Here is a 24,164-nt window from a genome sequence, read left to right as displayed (position 1 = left end):
TTCTCTTACTCAATATTATCAGATTTCTGTTACTGCATAAAACAACAGTTCACTCTTCATTATTACTGGTTAATATGATTCCACTGTATGAACGTACTACAATTTATCTATTTGCCTGTTGGTAGACATATGGGCTGATCATAGTTTTTGGCTCTTATAAAATAAAACCGTCTTTTGATGGGTATCTGTACTCATTTCACCTAGGAGTAGAACTGCTGGGCCATGGAGTAGGTGTATGTTTAGCTTTAGTAGAAAGTATGAAACAGCTTTTTAAAAGTTGGGCCAATTTATATTCCTACGATCAATGTATCAGAGTTCTAGTTGCTCCACATCTCCACCAAAATTGATATTGCCAATCTTTTAAATTTTAGCTATTTTGGTAGGTTTGTGGTGGTATTTTATTATAGTTTTAATTTGTATTATTCTTTATGAAGTTGAGGAAGCTCCCCTCTATTCCTAGTTTGTGGAGAGTTTTTATCATGAATGGGTGTTGGATTTTGTCAAATACTATTACTGATAGAATCATGTGATTTTTCTGCTTTAACCTGTTAATACGATGGATTACATTAATTGATTTTTGAATGCTGAACCAGCCTTACATACCTGAAATAAATCTCACTTGGTCACAGTGTACAATTCTTTTTCATACACTGTTGGATTTGATTTGCAAATACTTTGTAAAGGATTTTTTTTTTTTAATTTAAGAGTTACTTTATCTTACTGGCATATTACTACCTTTTAAATAATTTCAGAAATCATGAAATCACTAAACATAAGGGCAGTAACATGACCATATTTAAATCTGAATCAAATAGTTTAAAAATATTTTTTTTAAAAAACCATTTGTTAATAAGGTCTTATTTGTCATGCAACTGTATGTTTGCCTATTACATTAGTAATTTTGTAATATTAGTAATATTTTTTATTTTTAATAGTAGTAAAAAACATAAAACATAAAATTTACCATCTTATCCATCTTTAAGTATACAGTTAAGTAGTATATTCACACTGTTATACAATGGATCTCCAGAACAAATTTCTATCTTGTAAAACTGAAACTCTACACCCATTAAACAACTTTGCATTTCCTCCCATCCCCAGCCCTTAGCAATCACCATTCTACTTCCTGTTTCTATGAATTTAACTACTTTAAATTCCTTATAGAAGAGGAATCATAAAGTACTTATCTTTTTGTGACTGGCTTATTTCACTTAGCATAATGCCCTCATGGATCATCCATGTTGCAACTATGTGACAGCATATCCTTCCTTTTTAAGGCTGAATAATATTCCATTGGATTCATATGTAATACCACATTTTAAAAATCCATTCATCCATTGATAGATACTTGGGTTGCTTCTACCTCTTGTGAATAATGCTGCTATGAACATGGTGTGCAAAATCTCTTTAAAATCCTTCTTTCAATTCTTTTTAGGTATCTACCCAGAAGTAGGTTGCTGAATTACATGGTAATTCTATCTTTAACTTTTTGAGGAACAGCCATACTGCTTTCCACATAGGCTGTAACATCATGAGAAATATTGGTCTATAGTTTTCTTTTCTTGTAATGTCTTTGTCTGGTTTTGGTATTAGGGTAATGCTGGCTTCATAGAATGAATTACAAAGTATTCACTCTGCTTTTATTTTATAAAAGAGATTGCAGAAAATTGGTATAATTTCTTCCTTAAATGTTTGGTAGAATTCACCAGTGAATGCAGGTGGGCCTGGTGTTCTCTGACTTGGAAGGTTATTAATTACTGATTCAACTTTAATAGATGTAGGCTTATTAGATATATATTAATAGATATATTCAGATTGTCTTCTTGTGTGAATCATGGCAGATTGTATCTTTCAAGGAGTTGGTTCATTTCATCTAGGTGATCAAATTTGTGGGAAGAGTTGTTCAAAAGTATCCCATTATTATATTTTTAATGTCGATGGAATCTGTGCTGATATTCCCTCAATCTTTTTTTTTTGTTGTTGTTGGTAGTTAGCCAATATGAGATCTGAACCTTTGACCTTGGTGTTATAACACCAGTGCTCTAACCAACTGAGCTAACAAGCCAGCCCCCTTCTTTCATTTGATTAGCAATTTGTGTCTTCTCTTTTTTCCTTAGTGGGGCTAGAGGCTTATTGATTTTATTGATTCTTTCAAAAAACCAGCTTTTGGTGTTGTCAATTTTCTCTATTGATTTCCTACTATCAATTTTGTTAATTTGTATTCTAATTTTTATTGTTTCTTTCTTTGTGCTTACTTTGGATTTAATTTGTTCTTCTTTTAGTAATTCTCCAAGTGGAAGTTTAGGTTATTGATTTTAGATCTTTCTTCTCTTCTATACAGTCATGCACTACATAACAAAGTTTTGGTCAATGACTGACTGCATATACAATGATGGTCCCATAAGATTATAATGGCTATACCATATAGCATGGGTGTATAGTAGGCTATATTATTTAGGTTTGCATAAGCAGACTCTATGATGTTTGCACCAAAATAAAATTGCCTAAAGACACATTTTTTAGAATGTATCCCATTAAGTGCTGCCTGATTGACTGTACAAGGGTACTTCAAAAAGTCATGGAAGGATTCATATTATCTTTTAATTCAATTTTTCCACAAATTTTTGGAGTACTGTCATATATGGATTCAATGCTATAAATTTCCCTCTAAGCACTGCTTTCACTGCACTCCACAGATTTTGATAAGTTGTATTTTCATTTTCATTTAGTTCAAAACACTTCTCAAATTTTCTTGAGATTTCTTCTTTGCCCATGTGTTATTTATAAGTTTGTTGTTTAATCTCCACTTATTTTGGCTATCTTTCTCTTATTGATTTTTAGTTTAATTCCATTGTGGTTTGACAGCATACACTATATGATTTTTATTCTTTTAAATGTGTTAAGGTGTGTTTTATGGCCCAAACTGTGGTCTATCTTGGTGAATGTTTCATGGGAGCTTGGGAAGAATGTATATTCTGCTGTTGTTGGATAAAGCATTCTATAGTTGTCTATTGTATCCAGTTGATTGATGGTGCTGTTGAGTTCAACTAAGTTCTTACTAAATTTGCTGCCTATTATATCTCTGTCCTGATAGAGGGGTGTTGAAGTCACCGACTATAATAGTGGATTCATCTATTTTCCTTGCAGTTCTATCAGTTTTTTGCCTCATGTATTTTGATGCTCTGTTCTTAGGTGCATACACATTAAGGATTGTTATGTCTTCTTGGAGAATTGGCCCTTTTATCATTATGCAACAACCCTTATTATCCCTGATAATATTTGTTGTTCTGAAGTTTGTTCTGCTTAAGTTAATATAGCCACTCCAGTTTTCTTCCAAATAGGGTTAATATGGTGTCCTGGTTTGCTAGGACTGCCATAACGAAGTACCGCATACTCGGTGGTGTAAACAAAATAAATTTATTTCTTCACAGTCTGGAGGCCAGAAGTCTAAGATCAAGATGTAGGCAGGGTTGGTTCCATTCTGAGGCTTCTCTCCATAGCTTGTAGATGGATGTCTTCTCCCTTTATTTCACATGGTCTTCCCTCTGTGTGTGTCCTAATCTCCTCTTCTTATAAGGACACAAGCAATAATGGATTAGGGCCTGTCTCAATGACTTCATTTAACCCTAATTACCTCCTTAAAGACCCTTTCTTCAAATACAACCACATTCTGAGGTATTGGGGGTTAAGATTTCAATATACAAATTCTAGGGAGACACAATTTGGCCCATAACACATGGTTATCTTTCTTCACCCCTTTACTTTTAATCTACATGTGTCCTTATATATAGTGTGGCTTTTGTAGACAATATATAGCTCTTACTCTTTGATCTACTCTGGCAATCTCTGTCTTTTAATCTGAAATAGGAAAAATACAAAGAACACCACAACAAGATACACATCAAAGCCAAATTGCTGAAAACCACTGATAAAGAAAAAAAATCTTAAAAGCAGTCAGAGGAAAAAGATACATTACGTACAGAGGAATGAAGATAAATGACTTCCAACTTCTCATCAGAAACCAAGCCAGAAGAAAAAAAATGACATCATTAAAGTGCTGAAAGATGCTGTCAACCTAGAATTCCTTAGCCAGCAAAAATATCTTTCAAAAATGAAGGAAAAATAAAGACTTTTTTCAGGCAAACAATAGCTGAGAGTACTTGTTGCCAGTATATATACCTGAATATATGAAATGTTAAAGCAAGTTTTTTAAGCAGAAGGAAAATATCGGATGAAACATGGATGTATACAAAGGAATAGAGAGCAATAGAAAAGGTAAATGTGTTGGTAAAAATAAACTACTCTTTTTCCATTTAAACATTTCTTTAAAAGGTAGTTGATTGTTTAAAGCAAAAATAACAATGTATTACAGGGTTTACAACTTATAGATTGTGTAAGTAAAATCTATGACAACCATAACACAAAAAGTGGGAGTGGAGAAATAAAAGTATAGTGTCTTTAGATTTTATATCTAAAGCAGTGCAAAATGTCATTTGATAGTAGGCTGTAATAAATTAAAAATACATACAGTATTGTAAACCAGAGATCACCCCCCCCGAAATCAGAGAAATATAACTAAGAACCCAAAATTGGAGATAAAATGAAATCATAAAAAATAATCTAAAAAGAAAGAGTACAGGAAAGAATCCTACATTAAACCCACTCCTACATTTAAATCCAATCATATAAAAATACATTAAATGTAAATGGTCTAAACATGCCAATTAAAGGCAGAGATGGTCAGACTAGATTGAAAAAACAAGGCCCAGGGCTGGCTGGTTATCTCAGCTGGTTAGAACGTAGTGTTATAACACCAAGGTCAAGGGTCTGGATCCCCATACTGGCCAGCTGCTGGAAAAATAACCCCAAAAAACCAAACAAAAAAAACAAGGCCCAACTATATGTTGACTACGAGAAATTCATCTTAAATATAAAGACACAGGTATGTCAAAAATAAAATGATATAATAAGATACCATACAAACACTATTCATAAAAAAGCAGAATGTATATAACGAGGAACATGCACCCGATAACAAAGCTTAAAAATACATGAAGCAAAAGCTGTCAAAACTGAAAGAAGAAAAAGACAAACCCCAAATTATAGTGGGAGACATCAGAATTCCTCTCTCAATAATTGGTAAAGCACATAGAAAATTACTAAGCATACAGAAGACCTGAATAACATTATAAAACAACTTGACTTAATTGACATTTTTTGGAATGTATCAAAGCAGTGTTTACAGTTATCTGAAATCAGATTTATAGCTTCAAATGTTTATATTAAAAAGAAAGGTCCAAAATCAATTATCTAAGTTTCTACTTTAAGAAGCCAGAAAAAGAAGAAAAACCCATGTGAATTTATAATTAAAACTTCCCACAAAGAAAACTCTAGGCCCAGATGCTTCACTGGTGAATTCTAGCAAACATTTAAAGAATAATATCACTCCTATGCAAACTCTTTCAGAGAACAGAGGAAGGAACAACTCCAAAATAATTTTATAAGGCCAACATTACCATGATAGCTAACCAGAGACAGAAAAAAATTAAGAAACAGACCAATATCCTTGAGGAACACAGACACACAAAAAATCCTTGAAAAGATATGAGCAGAGCGAATCCAACAACATATAAAAAGGATTATACACTATGATCAAGTATGGTTTACAACAGCAATGCAAAGCGTTTAACATTCAAAAATAAATGTAATATACCAATTAACAGAATAAAATCAAGAAAACATGATCATCTCAATGAATGCAGATAAAGCATTTAACAAAAACCAACATCCATTCCCAATAAAAACTCTCAGCAATGTAGGAACAAAAAGGAATTTCCTAATCCCCTGGTAATGGGTGTCTGAAAAATCTACAGCTGACACATTTCTATGTATACATATATATAAAATGGTGAAAGACTGAATGCCTTTTACCTAAGATTAGGAACAAGAAAGGACATTCACTCTTATCAATTCTTTTTAACACTGTACTGAAGGTCCTAGTCAATGCAATAAAACAAGAAAGAGAAATGAAAGGTACACAGATTGGAAAAGAAGAAGTAGAAGTGTATTTCTATATATTTGCAATGAACAATCAGAAATTGAAGTTTAAAAATACCATTTCCAATAGCATTAAAAATATGAAATTCTTAGGGATAAATCTGACAAAAGATGTGCAAGACTTTTACACTGAAAGCTACAAAACATTGCTGAGAAATTTAAAAAGACATAAACAAATATCGAGATATACTGTGGACATGGATCAGAAAAAACTCAATATTGTTAAGAAGTTGATTTTCTCCACATCGATCTATATTCAACACAATTCCAATAAGAATAGCAGTAGATTTTTTTTTATTGTTGAAACTGGCAAACTGATTCTATGAAAATTCACATGAAAATTCAAAGGACTCAAAATACTCTGAACAAGACAAAGTTGAAGGGCTTATACTACTTGATTTCAAGAGTTACCGCAATAATCAAGATAACGTGATACTGGCATCAAGACAGACAAAAAGTGGGCCGGCCTGGTGGCGCACTGCTACAGTGCGCTGCTTGAAAGCGTGGTGGCGCTCCTGCCGAGGGTTCGGATCCCACATACAGACCGGTTCCCGCTCACTGGCTGAGCGAGGTGTGGGAGCAATACTGAGGGTTGCGATCCCATTGCCGGTCCCGGTCCGGTACGGGCGCGACACTGAGGGTTGCGATCCGTTGCCGGACACGAAAAAAAGACAAAAAAAGGAAAAAAAAAAAGACAGACAAAAAGATCAATGGAATAGCGTCCAGAAGTAGACTCATGCATATATGGTCAATTCATTTTTGACAAAGTTGCCATAGTAATTCAGGGGAGAAAGGATAGTCTTTTGAACAAATGGTGTTGGAACAACTGCATTCCATATGGAAAAGAAAAAAAACAAAAAACATTTTGATTTATTTTGTACCATATATGAAAATGAACTCAAAATGGATCACAGACCAAAATATAAACTTAAAACTATAAAACTTCTAGAAGAAAACACAGGGAAAAGCTTTGTGATTTTGGATTAGACAAAGATTTTATTTTATTTTATTATTATTTTTTTGGTCCTTTTTTTTTGAGACCGGCCCCACCGTGCCCAGCCAGTGAGCGCTGTAAGCACACCAGTCATCCCTATATAGGATCTGAACCCGCGGCGGGAGCGCTGCTGCGCTCCCAGCACCGCACTCTCCTGAGTGCTTTTCAAAAGACAGTTTTAAGAGAGTGAAAAAACAAGCCATCAGGCCGGCCTGGTGGCGCACTGCTACAGTGCACCACTTGGGAGCGCGGTGGCACTCCTGCCGAGGGTTCGGATCCCACATACAGACCGGTTCCCGCTCACTGGCTGAGCGAGGTGTGGGAGCAACACCGAGGGTTGCAATCCCATTGCCGGTCCCGGTCCGGTATGGGCGCGACACTGAGGGTTGCGATCTGTTGCCAGACACGAACAAAGACAAAAAGGAAAAAAAAAAAAAAAACAAGCCATGAACTGGGAGAAAACATTTGCAAATAACATATCTGGTAAAGGACTTGTAATCCAGAACATGTAGAAGAATCTCAAAACTCATTAAGAAAACCACTCAATTAAAAAGTGGGCAAAAGATTTGAATAGATGCTTCACTAAAGTAGATATATACATGGCAAATAAACATATGAATAGATGCTCAACATTATTAATCATTAGGAAATTAAAACTACAATGAGATACCACTATTGGTATCATACTTATTGGAATGACTAAAATGAAAAAGACTGTGCTGGGTATTGGTGAGGATATGGAGTAACTGGAACTCTCATATACTGCTATACTAATGTAAAATGGTACAACCACTTTGGAAAAGTTTGGCAGTTTCTAAAAACACCAAACATACACTTACCATATGACCTAGCCATTCTGCTCCTAGATATTTGCCCCAGAGAAATGAAAGCATATGTTCATCCCAAAGCTTAGACATAAAATGTTTATAGAAACTTTATTTGTAATAGCCAAAATTGGGAAACAATGCAAATATTCATCAATTGGCAAATGGATAAATAAATTGTTGTAGAATTTATACGATAGAATACTACTCTGCAATTTTTAAAAAGGAGTAACTATTGATATACACCAACATGAGTGAATCTCAAAATAATTATGCTTAGTGAAAAGAGGCAAAAAAGAGTATATACTGTATGATTCCATTTTTATAAAACCTGAGAAGATGCAAACTAACCAATGTTGACAGAAAGCAGATCAGTGGTTGCCTGGTGATTATGGCAGGGGAAGGTGGGATGGAATGGGATGGGAAGGAGGGATTATCAAGGGGCCTCAGAATATCTTCATTACCTGTGGATTCACTGGTATAGTACATATGTCAAAATTTACTAGATTGCCCAGTTTCAGTAAGTTCACTTTATTGTATGCCAATTGTATCTCAATAAATCTGTTTTAATTTTTCTTGAAAGGGAATTTTTTTTTTCCTTTTTGTCTTTTTTACTGACCGGTAACGGGATCGCAACCCTCGGTGTTGCGCCCGCACCAGGGACTGGCAACAGGATCGCAACCCTCAGTGTTGCGCCCGCACCGCGCTCAGCCAGTGAGCGGGAACCGGTCTCCACATGGGATCCGAACCCTCAGCGGGAGCGCCGCCGCACTCCCAAGCAGCACACTCTCCAGTGCGCCACCGGACCGGCCCTTGAAAGGGAATTTTTAAAAATCTGTTTTAAAAAACAACTCAATAAGTAAAATGATCACAAGATCTGAACATATACTTCATAAAAAAGATAAGCATATGAAAAGATGTTCAACCTCATTAGTTATCACCGAAATGCAAATCACAACTAGAATGAGATATCACTATACATTCGCTTAAATGGCTGTAATTTTTTTTTTCCCTCCCCCCTCCCAAATGGCTGTAATTTTTAAAAATACTGACAATACCAAGTCCTGGCAAGGACATGGAAGAATGGAATTCTCATTCATTGTTAGTGAAAATGCAAAATGCCTTGCATATTGCAAAATGCCTTGCATATTGCAAAATTTCAAAATGCCAAAATGTGAAGTAATTAAACATACACTTAACATAGGATCCAGAAATTATACTCCTAGATATTCATGAGGAATCAAAACAGCGTGGACATAGAAAAGCCTATACAAGAATGCTTTCAGTGGCTTTACTCAGGATTGACAAAAACTAGAAACATTCCAAATGTCTTTAAACTGGTGATGAATAAACTGGTTCATCCATCTACACAATGGAATAAATCTGTATGATTTATATGACATTCATAAGAAAGCAAAAATATAGGGACAGAAATCATATGAACAGTTGCTAGCAGTTGCTGGGTGGTGGTGGTGGGAGTATATTGACATGAAGGAGCATAAGCAGAGAACTTTTAGGGATCATGGAAATGTTCTAGATCTTGACTGCAATGGTGCTTACAAAACTGCAAAGTTCACAGAAATACACTAAAAATTAAGGGGTAAATTTTCCTGCATGTAAATTATGCCTCAAAAACCAGACTTGGATTAATTGTAAATGGATGAAAGTACACATTTTAAAAGACATGTGAAACATGCAGGTAAAGCATGTCTGGTGCTGAAAGAATGAGCTTTAAATCCAACAAGACAAGGAAATGCAACCTTCTCTCTTCTTCAATGCAAAGGCCACCTAAATGTTGAGCCAGGATTTAAATCACTGGGTTTCAGATGCTTGCTCTCATCTTTTTCCTGAGTTGTGCAGAAGATTCTGTCCACCCTGCTGCCCCACTTAATCTCCTTCTTCTAATGGAAGTAGCATTTACCACTCCAGGCCTATGTCTAACAACATAATAAAGAATTTAGTGCGTCTGAAGGTGACATTCCTCCTTTTGACTCACTTCTTTCCCCGAAGTGTCAAGATAATTAGACAAGGGGTTAGATGGGGAATAAAAAAGATGGGATTCAAGTTGCTGGAGGCACCATCTCTTGAATAGGATGCAGAACTAAGGGGCTGACCAGGGGGTTCACGCAGATTTCCAGGGCACTTTTTGCAGGCACAGGTGTGCAGCTCCTCAGATTCTGGACAGGTTCCAATTTGAGTAATTATATTCTCTTTCCCTTAGTAGCCCCTGCTGTTTCTGGTGGATACAGAATTCTTATTCACTTCCTGTACTAAACTATTGTGTAGAGTTGCTGCGCAGCTGTTAAACAGCTGCTATGTTCCTCTTCATCTATAGTCTCTAAAGCACTTTTTTTTTTCCCCCTTTTTGTCTTTTTTGCTGACCGGTAGCGGGATCGCAACTCTCGGTGTTGCGCCTGCACCATGCTCAGCCAGTGAGCGGGAACTGGTCTCCACATGGGATCCGAACCCTCGGTGGGAGGGCCACCGCGCTCCCAAGTGGCGCACTCTCCAGTGCGCCGCCGGGCCGGCCCTCTAAAGCACTTTTGGATGAAAGGTACTATATGAACATATTTTACTGTCACATATCAGTTGCCTTTCCACTTAGTAGGTTTTGTGCAGTTCTAACTATCAAATCCAGAACTGTATTCCACAGCACACCAATGTTTAATTTCTTGCCCTACCTGCTCTCCAACCCTCTCAAACAACAAATCTCTTACCACAAGGGTCCGTAAACAGAGAGTCCCTGCAGGAGCACGGGGGTCCAAAGCAGCCACAAGATCCCATACTTTAATTTTTCTAAAGATCAAAAAGGGGACAAAAATCTCAGTTAAAAGCAAAAGTAAGGGAACACAGGGAAAAAGAGCAAAAAATCATGGCAATAAATATGAATGGTGAATATGGTTTATACGATAAATCCAGCTCACAGGAATATATATAAGCTTTTATGTTTTGGAGACTTGGTTCATGTATTCATTCTTGGGTAGAAGTTACTGGTCTTAACAGGGGAAAATGTACGTGATTAACCTAAAAATGAGAAACAGGTTAGCTTTAACCAAACTGAAGATAGTTAATGGTGAAGTGATACCATACTTTGGGGCCAAGAGGAGATCTTAGAGATTAGACCTCTTGATAAGAGACTACTCACACCAAGAAATCTACAACTCTGAGGCATCCTCTTTCTGGTTAGTTCTAAGAAAGGCCCGGGTCACATGTACCAGGGGACTGGGGTCTATTTAAGAGCTCTGGACTTTACATAAGGAAACAGTTGTCTAGCCCTTTCAAAAATCCACCACAAGCCATGTCTCCTCAAGGTATAAAACAGATAAAACTCAAGAAAGGTGGGTACAGATTAAAGCCAGGGCAATGAGAAAATATAACCTTGATACAGATGGAACATACCATCACACCCTGAGCAATTTCCCAAGGGTATGACAGTGACGGCTGACTCGAATCAGAGGAATTAAGTCAGCCACACTTCCTACTGCTTGAGTTGGCTTAATGTATCAGTATTGCTAGCTCATGAACTAAGATAATGTTGTAAGCTAGTTTCTGATATTGAGAAAGCTGCCAATATTTGAAGTACAGCCTTCCACCCCCCAAAATCAGGCACCTTGACAAGAAGAAATGATAGAGTCCTTCATAAATGAATACTTTTTTTTTATGAGTTTACCCTGTGGTTAGTACTGCAGGACATGGGATCCATTCACAACATGAATGAATTCCATAACCACTGGAAATCATACTGAAGAGAATAACGATTACTGAACTTAGTATAACTGAAATGCTAAAAGCAGTGACAAGAGAGCTGTACTTTTAGGAACCACTTACAGAGACCAAAATCAAAGAAATCAAAATTCAAGATCCTACCACACTAAGCCCCAAAGATAATGCCTTTCAGTTTTTCTGTTTTATTAATAAGTTACCATTTTACACGTATATTATGTTATACTGGGTTTGTCTGGCTCTTTGCTTTACAGGGCAAAAGAGACATATAGCCAAAATATTAATGAAACCATGTGCAAAATAATTGGAAGAATATTTTAGAAAGGAGTTAACCAAAAAGAGGTGAATATATAGATTAGGCAAAACAAACATTATATCAGATCTTTTCTTTGAAATCTATAAGCTTTTAAAGACAAAGAAAGGTTATATTTAGCATCATAAACTGGGTGGGATTAAGATGAGAAATTTTTTTAAAGCCATGTTAGCAAACTCACCCATCATAGGCTCCACTGACTATCCTCTTGTTATCAAATCGAATACAACGCACCAACTCCTCATGTCCTTCTAACACTCGTAAACATGCACCACATTCTATGTCCCATAATCTGGAAGGAAAAAATTGAGTCAAGTGAATTTTTATGTATTTTTTTTAAGCCTGGAATGTTATAATAATATACTTTGTCTTTTAAAAACCCACAAAAATAAAATCAATCACCACCCACACAAAAATGTATTGCGTTCAATATAATTTATTTCCTCTCCACCGTATAACCCAGGCAGAAAAAATTTATGATTTAAGTTCAAACACAATATGTATTTCCAAAGCACAGTGCTTTATATAATTCTGTAACCAGGTTCTCCCAGGCATAAAAAGGATGAATTTGATACACATCATTGCCTGGGAAGGAAATGACCAAGCCAAGAAAGTAATGCTTCTGGAAGTCACTGATATGAATGACAGGCAGAGTGTTAGTGATGTCCTGCCCTCACAAAGCATCTCTACCCTTGGTACTGACAACACTACGCTTTTTTCTCACTGCCCAGGATAGTCTTTCTCATATCATGGAAATGCAAAGTCAGTTCTCAAAAACTTTCATATACTAATTTTTAAAATTGTATGCTTCAGACCAATTCAATTTTTAGAAATGATAATTTCATGGTGACTTTCTTAGATATAAAAGTAGCTCAGTCTGTTGTTTTTTTTAGTGTCCTTTTCATCCTCTTAGTATTTCACTAAGTACTCACTTAGTATTTAGTATTAGGAAGGGAGAAGATGAGTAACTCCTCCAAATGCTAATCATATCTGTGTCATTCATCTTTGTGAAGGAAAAACACCAAAAAGTACTTCAACTTGTGGAATCTTCCTAACTTCAAAGACAGGAAGCTCTGGCCTATTGTGTAATGCTAAGACAAAACTGCACAATTTCTAGTAGGGAAACAAATCTTTTTTCTTTTCTTTTTTTAACAAGTGGCAATGAGAAAAGGCCTTAGTTATTTATTACCTCTTTTTAACTGTAGACAGGAAAACTTTAAAAAGAAGGGCCTTCAACCTCCATCTACCTCTTTCTTGTTCACTTCCTCAATGAATAGCAGTATCTTTGAAATAGGTCTATCTGGTGATAAAACTACTACAGGAAGGAAACACATAACAAAAGGCTTTGTTGTGCTGCCTCTCTGTAAGAAGCTACAGAAAGGAAAACATTCAAGTATAAACATAACACAGTTGAAGATGTGTATGATCTGTGCACAAATAACGATGGGAGGATAATATTGTTTCCTTCTGGGAAAAGGGCAGCTGCTGCTCACCTGATAGTGTTGTCAGATGAGCCACTCACTACTAGCCTGTCTCTGTACTGCAAACAGGCAATGCCTCGTTTGTGTCCATTTAAGGTCCTTACAAATTCACAAGTACTTGTGTTCCATACCTGAAACAGAAAACAGCTTTGAGCAGTAGATTTGGTACTTTTATTGGTAAAATCTATGGCAACTGGAGTCTTAGGGAAGCAGAAATCAGAACCACTAGGAGGAAGTCAGCTTCTTAAACAAAACAAAACACAAGTTTAATTCATGGTAATATAGGGCTAATTTGTAGCTGGCTGCTATCACATGACAATTCCTTGAATTGATTTACTCTTACAGGGTTATAGTCTGGTCTTGCAGATACATTTTCTTAAACCTAAATTTACCCCTGTCCCTCTCACACTCACCATTATACCTAGGAAGAAAATATCTAGCCCGAATTGTCACACAACTTGTCTCATTACCTTTTTACTCTTAGACTAGTCTCTTAATTAAATATTAAGTTATTTTACAGTGATGTTTAAATATGAAATTGCCCTTGATCAAATTTTCACATGAACTCCTCTCTTCTAAGTTAGCGACTTACTGAAAAATACCTTATTACCTTTATAGTTCTATCCCCGGATGCAGAAACGATGTACTTGTCATCAAAGTCTACAACATTGACAGCAGCTCGGTGTCCAACCAGCACCCTCCGGAGGGTAATGTCAGTTGGGGAGGCCATATCCCACACAGCAATGGAACGATCTTTGGAGCAGGTCACCATCATGCCATTATTGAAACGCAAGTGCAGAACTGCTTCACAATGGTGAATCAACGTGTTTAGCATTTCACCTGTATTTACATCCCACACTCTGGAAGGGATATCTGAGATTTAGATGGTGCTCAAGCTAAAATCTGTTACCCGTATTTGACCATCATGCTCCCAATCACTCCCTATATTTTCATAGGAAGTGCTATCCCTACACTTCTTTTGCAGCATTAAGGTTGAGCTCAGGCATACAGTACTGATGGATGAACCATGGGGAAGCTGTGGCTAGAGAAAGGGCTGGACTGGGAGAGTGGGAGAAGGAAGGGGGTGGAGTGCTGCCAGAGTGAAGTCCTAAAGACACAATGCTTGAAATGTGGGCAAATTGTGGAGGGCAGGGATGAGGTAGTAGCCACCGTCACCTAGTGATCTGGCCATACTTCAAGATGATTACTAAACTTCTGACATTCAATGTGATACCATTAATAAGACACATTCTAAGTGGGGAATCTGATTAATTATAGCAGCATTAGTGCCCATCCAACTGACAGCCCCCAGGAACCAGAACTGACATAGGCCAAGATGCTTCTGTCACAGACTTAGTAATGTGGACTTGAATTTGATTACACTGGATCTTAGGTTTCACCACACAGGTCAAAAGCCAAGATTACTCAGACTCTAAATCTAAGCCCCCCTTTCTGTGCTTCAAAGAGTCAAGAATAGCCCTTTATTAGTATATATGGGCTTCACAGAACAGTGTGGGACACTTGGATAGTGTGAGAATTCTGTGTGATGATGTATTTTATTTTATTTTTTGTGTAATTACTTTGACTTTTATAACATTTCCTTTTTCCAATTTAACCCCCTTTTTTAGAAAATCATTTCCCCCCTTATCCTATAAATAATGTTAGCATCTACAATGTTTCAGCTTCCATGAGACACTCCACAAACAACAATAAATGTTAAATGTCAGTAACTACAAGGACTAAGTTTGCTATGCCTTTAAGTCAAAAGACAAGAAACAGGAACAGCCTTTTCTATTCACAGAGGATAACTTGGAATGGTAAACATTTAACTTCAGAGAATCTAACAATGCACTTAAGTGCTTTTTTTCCTAATTTTTTTTTAAAGTTACTTTTGATGCGTTATGTTTGCTAAATCCTTTAGCTAAAGGCGAAATTCCTGAAAGAGGTTTCCAGCAGTGCTGCTGGTACCCAGAACTCAAACTACACTGGACTCCAGCAGCATAATGGCTGTGTCATCAAATCACTAACGCCTCTGGAAATTGAAGGACCCTCCCTGAGTGAAGCTTGCAATTAAAAACTGCAGGGACGGCAGGGGAGGGGCTGCCAAAGAGAGAGTACTGCTTGCTTTCCTGTACACATTTTAAAGGAGACAGTGCATGCCTGCGCTACAGTTATAACCACCTGAAAGGAAGGCTTCATTCCATTCATGTCATTCCCCTGTGAGGTACTTGGTTTTTGTAAGGAATGCAATGTTTACCATAAAGATGAGAAAAGTTTCTATAATGGATGATTCTCCAAATTAAAACAATGTGTAGTTCCTTAAATGTGCAAAACTGTAAACTTACCTCAATCATTCCTAAATCAAATTTTCTAGTTCTAGATTGACACAAATGATGGGGGAGCTGACGGTTTATTCTTCTTTAGTTTCAGAACTGTGTTCATGCAGATACATACAAAATTACTATCTATGACAAAGAACAGAGCAGATCTAATGTTTCAGAGTTCAAAAGAGCATTTGAAATTTTCTACCTGACTGTGGAATCCGATGATCCAGTTATGATCACCCTCTCGTCATACTGGAGACACAGGACAGAACCTGTGTGACCTGTGAGAATTCGCTTGCATTCCAATGTGCTTTTATCCCAGATCTAGGATGGCAAACAAGATCCTTTTGATCACTATGATAATGGGGTGCTGTGGAGACTTGTTGGTTCTATTATGTGTTTGATGCCCCCAACAAAGAATCAAAGTCCAGAGTAGTGTGGAATGCACACTTTTCTATAGGTATAGCTAAGTACCTACATATGTGGCTTCAGTACTAATGCAAACTTTATCTTTTTCATTAAGGAACAGGGGTAGCCTATAATTATGTGAGGGCCAAAAGAGTAATAGCCCATTCAGAACACTTCAAGAAGAGAATTTAACCCTAGGACTATCCATTTATATGTTCTTCTGGGGGGAAGCAGATAGATGTCTGTCCTTTAAGGAAATGATTTTGGCTTTGGGACTGGAAATAATCTAAAATTCTCACTTAAAGTTACCCTTTGGATTGCTTTATGAATATGGTTACCCTCGCTCCCTCTGCTACACTACTGCAACGGAAGAGACCTCACCTTGATTGTGTTGTCTCGAAGGCCGCTTACTATTTTCTGATCATCATATTGTAAACAGTAAACTCCTTTGCTTGTTTCACTTCGGCAGTGGATTCTCTGTAAACTATGTCTTCCACATCTCCAGTTAGATTCTATTGTCTGGGAAGAAGGAATAGCAAAGAGGCAGTAATTAGAAAAAGACCAGAACCAAATTCTTCTCTGACTTTAATGGCAATCAAAGGCTCAATGCTTCACTTTATGGGATGTAGAGAACTTAAGGCTTAAAATATGCTTTTAAAAAGCTACTATCTAAATTTACACAATATTTTTACATTTGCAAGGTAATTAAAGATTTATTTTCTAGAACTCGCCTGCATATAACTCGTTCAATTAAATAATAAATCTGCAACAAGAGAGGGCAAGCTATAAACTACATGAAGTTATGAGTTCAGTGCTCTTCTTATATATGTGGTAGCCATTCCTACCAATGAACTCTGATTGAGGTTCAATTCAGAGGATATTTGAGTATCGGCTTGTCAGTACAACTTTAACAGTCTCATTGCTATTGTACGAAAGCTTCATTTTCTCTCACTCTCTTATCTATTTATCAGTAAACAATTTTTAAAAGCTTTAAAGACCTTTCACCAATTTACTATATTTTATTTATCTCATTCACTTGTAAAGAGATTGATTTTTAACCCATGTCAATACACCTTAATGGGTTTGTTGTAACAATTCTGTTACTGAAGGATGCTGATGCTTCTCTACCATTTGGTAAACACACCAAATATGTAGATTCTTACCTCAATGTCTTGTATAATTTTAGGATAAAGTGCTCTATAAAAAGAGTTGGGTGGTGCATTCCCATCAGGAGGTTTGTTTTTGAATAGATACTGTCCCCTAAAAAACAACAAATATTTCCCAATGAAAATCATAACATTATGCATTAACAAAGAGCTTCGTATTTCTTCAGAGTGTTTTCACAGTTCCTATTCCATGTAATCACCATAACTAGCCTGGAGAGGTGTGAAGTTAAGCCTGATTTTAGGAGTCCCGTGTCAGGGAGTAACTTTCTGGGCTCTGAGGAATTCAACCAACACTGATTTGCTTTTGGGTAAAACATGATTATCTTCAGTGTAGGACATCAGAGTACCAGGCCTTTAGGAATATAAGGTCAATACAGAAACAGAATACATATAATCAGAATTCATCTATTGGCTATAGACTTCTGCATAGATTTGTTGGCCTTATCTTTCGAATATTTTGTTAGTGATGGTAACTCTTTCCTTTGAATTAGCAAATGACCCATAGTCTTTTTTTTTCATCGAGTAAAGCTATACCACTGTTAGTGGAGCTTAGCATCATGGGCAGCAGCAATGCCTTTGTCATGGAGATCACTTTTTCTAGTCTTTTTGTGTGGGGTAAGGTGTGTTGGCTGCTCAGTCACCCAGGCTGCTGGTGATCAGTGTCGCTATGCTTTAAAAGGAGCAATTCAGTTCATTTCAACAGAAAACAAAGGGATCACAGGAGTGTCCAGCAGCAGGTAGAAAAGAAGATAAAAAGAAATGCCTAAGAGCACTGTGCTCTCAAGTCTAAGGCATGAAATTGACTTTCACAGGTGTGTTCCTGGCTATGTACATATACACATGCATTTTACTGCCTTTCCTGATTCCAGAGAGCAACATTTGTTAGCATCTCCTTCCTTATGACAGCACATCTCTGGAATACTCATATCCCAAGCTAGATTTTTGCTACAAAAAAAAAATCAGTAAATGGCAATCACTTCCTGCTGGGTAAAAAATTTAATTCCTCATCCTGAAGTTAAGAACCCACCAAACACGGTGTGGAAGCTAGTAAACCCCACTATGGGTGTACTAACTGCTGTTCTCACTGGCACCGTGCCTTGCAAAGTGGAGACAAGCAGAAATGCCTCTGAGTGTAATCCTGGCACCAGAGAAATCATGTTTTCTCTGGGCCAGTCATCCACTCCTCCCTCTGTAGCTCCATTACAATATAATTAATTGTTTGATGTCTCCAGGAGTGCTTCTCCCCTGCCCTCTCTGTATTATACCCCTTGAAAATTAGTTGAGAAAATTTCCTATCAGGAAGGTAGCTGGCTCCGACTTCTGTATTAATACAAAAAAGAAAATCTGCAATGGAGAAACGAAAATAATAGTTTTTTAAAAGGGGCTAATGAAACACGATATACCAGAATAAAGGAAAGAGCAAACAAGATACATTATGAAATAATTCTGGATTAAAGGTACACTTCCCTAAACAATCTTATTCTATAAACACGTTGCAGCCAAATAATAGACTCTGAATGAAGATTTTAGTCTGACTCCATAACCTACACTCATAATTACTTGGTTTCTCAAGCCCACCATTTCCGAGACTCCTGTCCTCCTTTTAATCTGTGGCAACTGTATACAGGCACTCCAGGATTTTCTTTGAGTGCAATGATACTATCTCTACATCCTAAGGAAAGTGAACTTATAAAAACTTCTGATCTTGTTTTCTACCCCACTGCATTTACCATGCCTTGCTAAAGTATCTGAATTCTTCAAATCAAAGTTGCTACAAAAAGGAGTGGCTAGGTGTTGAAAGCTGTCTTTCAGTCTTTATCTGTGTTTTTAAGTCAAAACCTTTTATGATGGAAGCTCTTTGACAAAGGACTACTTCTATGTGAAATGCCTAGCACTTATGAGAATGTGAGTATATGACAAATGTTAAATATTAAATTTAGAATATTATCATAAAATGTGATCTGCTGATTTAAAAAATGGACTTTACCCAAGTGGTCTTTCCTTATACTTTTAAGAGTTATCATTACTGAGTAGACAAAGCATATTCAATATTATTCAAGAGAGAAAACAAGAGTTCATCTCCTAGGGGTGGACTGCTAAATCCATCTAGACATAAAATACAACAGCAAAGTGGAAGTTAAATCTTAGAGACCCAAAGCTTTATAAGAAAACTGTATTTACCTACTTATTTTAGGTTGGAAGAAATGTAAGAAACTTTCAAAGATAGCATATAGGGAAAAGTATAACAGAAAGAATTTATTGACATAGTGGGCTTGATAAAGACAATTTGAAATAAGAAAATGAGAAACTGATAACAGATTGAATTTTTCAAGAAGTAAGGGGAGGGCAACACAGGAAGAAAGGTGACATGTAAAAACAGAAGTAGCAACAGTAAAGTCAACGGCATACTGCAGGAGGTCTGCTTGGGGTGGACAAGTATGTGTAATTTCATAGGGCTATGACAAGTTGGGAGGATAAATGTGGCCAAAGATAATAGAATATAGTCAGAACTTTGAAGGATACTCAAAAGAGTAGGAATGGGTTTATGTGATTGAAGAGACAGTGGGAAGAGTAGTAATTAGTTCTGGATCCTGAACTATTTCTATTTCTCAGCTATACCTTCATATACCTTTTTTTAAAAGGCCCCAAACCCATTTTTTAATGATATTATTTGTTTTTTTCTTTGTAACTAACTTAACAGATCTTGCTGTTTAGTGCTAACCCTAAGCAAAGGGGAGCCTACTTTTACCTTCGGCATTTTCATATCCATTTGCCAAGAACTGCCCACTTACTGCTTGTTCTCCCTACCTTCAAAAAAGGACTTAGTAAACTCCCAATGTCTGATGAAGGTTTACTGTCATTTACAGTACAAATGGGAACAAAAGTGTATTTTAACAGGGAATAAATCTTTATGGCTAAGGGAATGAATCTCTATAACTGAAATTTCAGGTCAGGAGTTATTTGGAGGGGAGTTTCTTTTCTTTCCTTTACTTCAGAGGGGTAGAGAAATCTTTCCAGCTGCCCTAAATTTTCCATGTAAGCAAATCCCTATTCTATTTCTAAGGCTGGTTCTGGCACTCTAAGCAGAATGATGAAATCTGAATGTCATGTAATTATATACTTATTTGCTTTGTTATGCCATTAAAGAATTTATTTCCGAAGTATGAAGTTGGTTATAAAAAATAAGGTTTCTATTTTTCTACACAATGAAATAAGTGAGAATAAAAAAATATATTTGGGAAGAAAAAAATAATAATATTATTTTATTTATGCAACTGTTACATAGCTAAAGAAATTCCCTGGTATTTGGTTCCTTTAACTGAATTTAAGAAAGAAATTTAAAAAGTATTCCTAATAGCCTAATTAACATTAGATTTTAGCCTAATAGCCTAAAATCTCTGAAGCACTTGGTATAATATTTAGAGGTAATTATATTTATTATGTCTTAATAAATTTCAAAGACACACAAAAAGCAAGGGAACCAACTATATTTTTATTAAAATTCTAAGGAAAGCTGATCCGTATGAATATTTATCTTTTATAAGTAACCTCCATTCTTAACTGTTCTGTATCTCTTTATGATGTAAGATAAATAATTCATAAAATAATCTGAAAGGATATCATTGAGCACGCATATGCATATTATCATTTTTTCTATCAACTAAAATAATGTCATCTTTATTTTATTTCTGAACTATTCATAAATAAATCTTTTTTACAGTGACATTCTAGAGACATACTCTGAGAGAAAATTATATAAAGAAAGAAATCTTCCAGAAGTTTTGATGAAATGGTGCCCTTATGTTAAGAAAACAGCAAATTGGCGAAGTCTCTTAGGCTCCTAACTATATAATGCCTTAGGGAATCTTGAGAAAGTCTTGAAAAAATATAAGTCTTAAGAAGAAACAATGACTTATGCTAAACTTAATTTTTCATTTTTTCAGATTTCTAGAGTTCTTATTCTAGTTGGGCATAAAAAATAATCTTTGATTACAAAGGTGATAAAATACCTGAGGTGTGGACTGAAGAAGAAAACACTTTGTCCTGGATTATTATTATTATTTTTTATTATTAACACTTTGTCCTGGATTATTATTATTATTTTTTTTTTTTGTCAGTTAGCTGGTACGGGGATCCAAAACCTTGACCTTGGTGTTACAACACTGTACTCTAACCAACTGAGCTAACCAGCCAGACCTTTGTCCTGAATTATTTTAGGGGAAAGATGGATCTGATGGTTTCTATGTGATTCAAAGTCATCAACTTGCCTTATAAATTGCCCATCAGCCCTTTTGCAAGATACCAATTTCTGCCCAGAAAACAATGCTTTAGACAATAGTTTTTCATTATTTTTTGAAAAGCAATATTAACACAATATCATGTCATTTTATGAGTGATTGGTGAGAAGAAAAACTGCTGAGTTGCTAAGAACAAACTATTCTCCTTTACATTTCTATCTACAAATCAGCAAAATCTCTATATTAAATGAAAAGTGGTCTCTCTGGCCACCAGCAGTCTTCCAATGACTCTGAATGGCCAAGTCCTGAAGCTCTATAATAGTAAAAAAGTTAGAAGTCTCACCACCCTCTTCGTTCTGCCAGGCCTCTCCACAGAGAATCTGTCCTGACCATTCTCTCAATGAGCTTCTTCCATAACATGCCATCAGATGTCACTCGGTACCATTCCTTGCACACAAGTTCAGCAGCACATAGTGATTTGGCATCCAGGTATGACAGAATGTTCTCAGCAATATGATCCAAACCCCGAGCTTATGGTGGGGGTAAGAGGCAAAGAAAAAGAACATAGAGCGTAGTGAATGATTTTTTACAAAAAAAAAATTTAGGTCCTCTAAAACATAACAGCATTTATTCTGCTATGAAGGCACATCATTGTCCCGTCCCTAGTGTTGTCCAGTTTTTTTCTAACAGGGGCTTGGGTAAAATGAGTGTCAATAATTTTTCCATTAGGTTATAGAAATGAACAGTATTTTCCATCTTCCTTTAGATAAGGAACTTAAAGCTAACAACCAGCAAACCCCCCAAGACATTAAAAATAAAAAGGATTCCAGAAAACAATTCACATCTATCTATATGGATTTCAGCACTAGGGGATGTTCTGTGGATGACATCTCAAACTGTGTGATTCAGACCCCCCCAAATCTCTATATTAGGTCCATTTCTCATTTTGTTTCTATTACTGCTGTAGTTCTAAAGCAGTTCAGTAAAAGAAATAGCCTTTAAATGTACTGGGGGAGAGGCACTAAGTCAGAATGTGCTGGGTTATAGAATTTTGGGCATGCAAAAAGCAGAGAAGAAGGAAGTACAGACTGGTGTAGGAACATCCCACAAGGAAAAACAAAGAGGTATGTTCAAGTTCAAGGATGAGTTTAATTTCAGATGTTTAAAAAAAAAAAAAAAACAACACGAAAGCTTGTATTTGAGAATAGCTGCTACTATAAAACCTAAATGACAGTTGACCAAAAATGAAAAAAATAGATAACTTGGTTAGCATTTCAGAGAATATTTTGTAGGATGTGCAGAGGAAAAGAGTGGAGAGTAGACGGTTGTGCTGTGTAAACCAGATGGGCTTCCCATTTAAAGTTCACTATCACCCAAATCTGTACTGAGGCCCCAGGGGAAAAGACCCAATAAAATAGGATCATCCCACTAATAAACCTTCTTTTGGCTGTTGTTCTAAGTTCACAAGTGAAACAAAAACACTCAGAATTATTTCTCTTTATGGGTTACATATCAGAGGATTTTGAAAGACTTAAATATTTCAGAAGAATTCCTTCATACTCTGACTCCTATAGGCACAAATTTAACAAAGTAGGAAAGAGAATACCACATTTCATTTTATGCCTTTCCCCTGAATCACACAGAAACACAGTTGGACACCATTAACAACAATTCAAGTGCTTAAACATTATTCCAATTATAAAAATTGTAAGGACAGCAGTCATATTTTTCAGCAGACTTGGGAAAGAAAGCATTAAGTGGATCTTGTTTGGCTGGCATCGCATGTTCATATTTAAGCATAAGCAGATGGAGGCATCCATCATCTAATTCTTATTAAAGGAACATGACTATAAGCCAATTAAAGATATAATAATTAATTCTTCAAAATACAGTGATGGTACAATTCCTGAATCTTTATATTGAAACTTTCTATACCATCAGAAGTTTCCAAAATGCATTCCTGTGTTTTTAATGGCTGCCATCAAATTGCTCCTGATCATTCACTATGTACCTATAATAAGTCTTTGGAAGTAATTTCACCTAACACTCTAAACAAACCCATTACATTAATGGATTACAGGCATTTTCTGAAGTAGTTTGGTTTAGTAAACGTAGCCAGATGGTGTAGGTTTATAAGTTTAAATGGCTGTAAAGCATTAGAACGATGATTTAATACCTCATAGAGTGGTCAGCAGATACCGACTAGGGATCAGTTTTAGGCAAAGGATACACAGGTCTAATCAACCCCTGTTCAATTCCTAGTGGTTATAAACTTGAGATAGTAGCATGTCTCAGTGATTGGGGAGAACACAGTAATGAGGTACACACAGATTGTTTGTACAAAGAAAATTGCCTCTGGCTAAAACAAAATCCAATGAGAAAAGAGGGGGCAAAAATCTATTTAGCAAAATATATAGGTAAAATTCAGTTTTAAGGTGGTTATTTCTAAGATAAGGCATTTCTTTTGTCTTAAAGTGCAATTTATTTATTTTTATTTTTTATTTTTTTCCTTTTTGTCTTTTTTTTTCGTGACCGGCAATGGATCGCAACCCTCGGCGTTGCGCCCGCACCTCGCTCAGCCAGTGAGCGGGAACCGGTCTGTATGTGGGATCCGAACCCTCGGTGGGAGTGCCACC

The 24,164-nt window shown here is 36.3% G+C and overlaps 1 protein-coding gene across 4 annotated transcripts in view; it reads right to left on the bottom strand.

Annotated features, from left to right (window-relative positions):
- The window catches only part of BTRC (beta-transducin repeat containing E3 ubiquitin protein ligase), a 168,371-nt gene that overhangs the window by 4,081 nt on the left and 140,126 nt on the right, over positions 1-24,164 (bottom strand). For all 4 annotated transcript variants that reach the window (XM_008581994.1, XM_008581996.1, XM_008581997.1 and 1 more), the window contains 8 exons: positions 21,872-22,058; positions 17,288-17,384; positions 16,506-16,643; positions 15,922-16,040; positions 14,003-14,252; positions 13,405-13,523; positions 12,093-12,203; positions 10,593-10,671 (listed from right to left, as the gene is read on the bottom strand). In XM_008581994.1, coding sequence (XP_008580216.1) covers positions 10,593-10,671; positions 12,093-12,203; positions 13,405-13,523; positions 14,003-14,252; positions 15,922-16,040; positions 16,506-16,643; positions 17,288-17,384; positions 21,872-22,058 — 1,100 coding nt within the window. The remainder of the gene's footprint in view (positions 1-10,592; positions 10,672-12,092; positions 12,204-13,404; positions 13,524-14,002; positions 14,253-15,921; positions 16,041-16,505; positions 16,644-17,287; positions 17,385-21,871; positions 22,059-24,164) is intronic.

The sequence above is a fragment of the Galeopterus variegatus genome, unplaced genomic scaffold (genome assembly GCF_000696425.1).
Source record: "Galeopterus variegatus unplaced genomic scaffold, G_variegatus-3.0.2 Scaffold2501, whole genome shotgun sequence".
Taxonomy (NCBI): Eukaryota; Metazoa; Chordata; class Mammalia; order Dermoptera; family Cynocephalidae; genus Galeopterus; species Galeopterus variegatus.
The sequence above is the reverse complement of the archived record's forward strand: the minus strand, read 5'-3'. Positions and strand labels throughout refer to the sequence as shown.